The 4,280-nt window shown below is 64.3% G+C and overlaps 2 protein-coding genes across 2 annotated transcripts in view; both read left to right on the top strand.

Annotated features, from left to right (window-relative positions):
* LOC103195899 (phosphoglycolate phosphatase) overlaps positions 1 to 354 on the top strand; it is a 1,112-nt gene extending 758 nt beyond the window's left edge. The window contains exon 2 of the mRNA XM_007939535.1: positions 24 to 354. Coding sequence (XP_007937726.1) covers positions 24 to 354 — 331 coding nt within the window. The remainder of the gene's footprint in view (positions 1 to 23) is intronic.
* A 2,370-nt stretch (positions 355 to 2,724) lies between these two features.
* BRICD5 (BRICHOS domain containing 5) overlaps positions 2,725 to 4,280 on the top strand; it is a 1,905-nt gene continuing 349 nt past the window's right edge. The window contains exons 1-5 of the mRNA XM_007939665.1: positions 2,725 to 2,769; positions 2,911 to 3,030; positions 3,193 to 3,327; positions 3,406 to 3,514; positions 3,717 to 3,863. Of these exons, the coding sequence (XP_007937856.1) occupies positions 2,725 to 2,769; positions 2,911 to 3,030; positions 3,193 to 3,327; positions 3,406 to 3,514; positions 3,717 to 3,863 (556 nt within the window). The remainder of the gene's footprint in view (positions 2,770 to 2,910; positions 3,031 to 3,192; positions 3,328 to 3,405; positions 3,515 to 3,716; positions 3,864 to 4,280) is intronic.

The following is a 4,280-nucleotide window of genomic DNA, read 5'->3' as shown; positions in this document are numbered from 1 at the left end:
CTCCCTCTCCCCCTTCTCGGCCCCGCAGGTACCGGCTGCCTGGTCCGCGCCGTGGAGATGGCGGCCCAGCGCCAGGCGGACATCATCGGCAAGCCCAGCCGCTTTATCTTCGACTGCGTGTCCCAGGAGTACGGCATCAACCCGGCGCGCACCGTCATGGTGGGGGACCGGCTGGACACGGACATCCTCCTGGGCGTCACCTGCGGCCTCACGACCATCCTGACTCTCACTGGGGTCTCCACCCTGGAGGACGTGAAAAACAACCAGGAAAGTGACTGCATAACCAAGAAGCAGATGGTCCCTGACTTTTACGTTGACAGCATAGCCGACCTGTTGCCCGCCCTTCAAGGTTAAAGACCTCCTGTCTTTAATCTCCAGAATAAAAAAAAAAATGAAAAGCCAATTTAACCCAAATTCCTAGGTGGGGCCCCACGACCACTGGTCCAAGCGGGCTCTTCAGGGACGTACTTTTTAAGTTTAGCAACGGTATTAGCTGTTAATCTTGTAAGTGGATGTTTGGGGTGTGACTTTGTTTACAAATGCTTATATGTTAAGATGCACTTTTTAAGTTTGGAGGGCATTGTGGGGTCCTGGGCCTTGGGGTCAGCGTCTGCCCAGGATCCCATCTGGCAACTCGGAGGCCTGCTGGTAGGACTGAGGTGGGCCTGGGGGTGAGTGATGTATTTTGTTCGAAACCTCATTCAGGGATGGAGCCCTCGGGGAGGGACGGTTGTGAGTGTCACAAGCATTGTGTACAAACCAAACCCGGGGCCCGCTCCGTGGTCTCCGCCCTGACCCCTCAGCTGCAGGGTGGGAGTGGAGGAGGGGCACTTCCTGTGATGTCTCCCGGTCCTTGGGGTGCAGGGTGCTGCCCTTGCCACCCTTCCCTGTTGAAAACCACTTCAATGTCACAACCAAGCGTCTGTTCCGTTTCAGATACGCAGGACAGCCGCTGCTCGCCCGCAGTCGGCATGGTCCTTGGTTCTGTAAACCCAGCCCTGCCGACCCCTTGGCTGTCTCAAATGGGCGTTGACATCCAGGTGACTCACACTGGGCCCAGCGGCCACGAGGGCTCCAGGCCACCGTTCAGGGATCCCAGAGCAGCAGGGGTACCAGAGGCCATGTTTAAAGGACTCTTGGACAGTGTTGTCATGGATGGAATGGGACCCAAAGTGCTGTTGGTGCCCACTGCCCTCTCTCAGGGAGTCCCAGCGGACAGGCCTTCAGCACTCACAGCTAATGGCATGTGCTGGCCACGGAACACAGCACCCTCTGGGTGGGGCAAGGGTGTCCCCAAGAACAGGAAGTCCTTTCAGCAAGCTTCTGCCCTCTTGCTGTTCTCAGATGCCTGTGGGTGGGGTGGGATGAGGTGCCTGTGGCCCGTAAGGCCACCTCTTTTGGCCCACCAGCGGGAGGATAGGCCAGGTCCCCCAGCTAGGCTGCTCTTGTTGGCAGGGGGCCCTGGCCTGAGCGGCTTCCTGGGTCTGCTGACCTTTAGGGAGTGGCCAAGCAGTCTGGGAAGCTGTCCTCGTTGGCACCTTCCTTGGGCCCCTTGCCCTGCACAGCACCCACCCCTAGGCCCCAGGGCCACCTCCCTCCTTCCCTCGGGCAGTTCTCACAGCAATAAAGGGAGTGTTCGAATCCCCAGCCCCCCTAAGGTCTGGGGTGTGGACTGTGTCATAGGCCGGTCAGCCAGCTGCCCTGCTCCGTGGTATTGGGAGGAAGGCCACGCCTGTGAGGGCAGCTCCAGGCGCCATCACTCGGCCTGGGAGCACGCATTTGTGGCAGCCAGCGCCCGGGAGCTCCGGACGCACCTCCTGCCCCTCGGGCCTGCTGCACTGTGTGAGCTTGAATGTGGATTAAATTCTTGCCCCTTTCTCTCGGCTCTTGGTGTCCTTTCCTCGCCTGCCACTTCTGGCCTGGACTGGGGCCCGTCCTGCAGAGGTGCAGTTGCTCCGGCCTGGGTGCGGGGAGGCCAGCAAGTAGGGGAAGGTGGGGCGCTCTGGTTCCGGTTGCTGGCATGTTCTGGACAGGCGGGTGGAGAGGAGGAGAGGATGGGGCCCGGAGGAGAGGACGGGAGGGGCCCAGGGCAGGTCCGTAGTGCAGAGGTTCCCCTGTGGCCACACGCGAGGACACTGGCCACGGTGGCCGACACAGCCAGGGCAGCCGGAGCGCCAGCCGGGCAGAACCCGAAGGCTGGCTGCAATGCTGGCTGGTAAGGCTAGTGCCCAGCACCCTCCCTTGTGTTCATGGGTTGGGGGGCCAGGAAGCAGCTGGGGCACGTGTGGGGAGGCAGGGGCAGTCCCCCAGCGGCCCTGGGTCCTGGACAACACCGGCATTTATTGGTGGCTCCTGGGGTTCCAGGCCCCATGCTGGAGTCAGCAGGTAACCCGAGAGACCAAAGAGCGCTGTGGGAAGTGCTGGTTGTACCCAACCAGAGTCCACCGTGACCTTCCCAGAAGGCATGCTCCCAACCGCCCTCCCTCCACGCGCCAGGTGTCAGAGAGCCAGGCGTGGCCACAAGCTCTCGCCCCACCCCCAGCTGGAGGAGGGGGCTGCCCTGGCCTGGGTTTGGGTATCAGGTTGCTGAGCTGGGCAGGAGCAGTGAGGTCAGAGGGGAGGGAGACAGCTCTCTGGCTCATCACAGGAGCCCTGGGGTTTCCCTGGCTGACTCCTCGAGGGGACTTGGACAATCAGCTCATTGTCGGTGGCAGGGGTTGCGGCATGGACCAGGGGAACTGCCGTGTGGAGAGCCCTGGACCTGTCGGGGTGAGTGCCCCTACCCCAGTGCCTTCTCCTGGGACTGGGACCCTCAGGAGGCCTGCGCAGGGCAGAAGCAGGCCCGCTCCCACTTGTCCCCCAAGCAAGGCCAACTCCCGGCTGCTCCAGTGTGACCCCATGTGCCCCCAGGTGAAGGAGGCCTGCCCCCGGGGCTACCGAGCTCCAGGCCTGCTGCTGCTGCTGCTGCTGCTAGTGGGGGCTGGGGCCGTGGCCGGAGGGCTTCTTGGCTTCACTCACGGCCCTCCCCAGGTGAGACCCCTGGGCAGAGGCAGGATGGCGGGAGCGGGCCGAGGACGGGCATATCCCAGGAGGCTGTTGGGAACGGGGTGGGGGTGGGCTCGGTGATGAGAGAAATCCTGGGCCAGAGTGAGGGCCACAGGCTCAGCTCGGACCCCTCGGCCACTGCCACAGCTGCTCCGCCTGACCGTCCCAAGCCCCCGGGCCAACCAGACCACCCTGGTGGATGTGGCCCAGAACACGGCCACCGTCACCGTGACCCCCTTCCAGAGCAACAGCAGCTGGGTGGTGTTATTCGACGGGCAGAGTGTGAGTGGGCCAGGGGCTGGGGTGGGGCCGGGGTGGCACGGCTTCAGGGCGGCGGCGTTCACCAGCCCGCCTCCCCAGGACTGCGTCTGTTACCGGCCCGCAGGGCACCAGGCCTGCTTCCTGCGCCCCATGGAGCCCCGGGAGCGGGAGACCCTGCAAGAGCTGGTGAACACCTCGAGGGTGAGCAGCCCTGTGGGGGCCAGAGGGCGCCAGGCAAAGGGTCTCGTGTGCCGCGCAGCTATGGGGCCGCCAGGGCCCTGGTTTCAGGGGAACAGAGGTGGTATATTCCCTTGGCCGAGGCTGCGACGGGAGCCCAGGGCTGGACCTGTGATGGGCACGGTGCCCAGGGGCGGCTGGAAGCAACTCATCCCACCCTCCACAGGCCCCAGGGGCCCGAGGCCCCAGCCAGGATGCCAGCCACACCCAAGAGCTGCTGGCCGTGCTGGGGAGGCACGAGGTGGACCCCACCCAAGTGGGGGCTGCAGTGCTGCACCTCTGTGCACAGACACCCATCTACCGAGCCCGTCGCACCAAGGGTGAGTGGGGGTGGGACGCGACCAGGATGACGGTGTGGACACACCTCCCCAGGGTGGGAGCCACGGAGGGCACTGTGGACGGGTCTCCCCAGTACGGGAGCTGTGCAGGGCGGCATGGACGGGTCTGCCCAGTGTGGCAGCCATGGAGGGCGGCATGGACGCGTCTCCCCAGTGTGGCAGCCATGGAGGGCACTGTGGACAGGTCTCCCCAGCGTGGGAGCTGTGCAGGGCGGCATGGATGGGTCTCCCCAGTGTGGGAACTGGTGGAGGGCAGTGTGAATAGGTCTCTATAGCGTGGCAGCCATGGAGGGCGCTATGGACAGGTCTGCCCAGCGTGGCAGCCATGGAGGGCGGCATGGACGGGTCTGCCCAGCGTGGCAGCCATGGAGGGCGGCATGGACGGGTCTGCCCAGCGTG

The sequence above is a fragment of the Orycteropus afer genome, unplaced genomic scaffold (assembly GCF_000298275.1).
Source record: "Orycteropus afer afer isolate SDZICR_OR568_19922 unplaced genomic scaffold, OryAfe1.0 scaffold00061, whole genome shotgun sequence".
NCBI classification, from domain to species: Eukaryota; Metazoa; Chordata; class Mammalia; order Tubulidentata; family Orycteropodidae; genus Orycteropus; species Orycteropus afer.
Note: the sequence above shows the minus strand (reverse complement) of the source record. Positions and strands in the feature narration are given on the sequence as shown.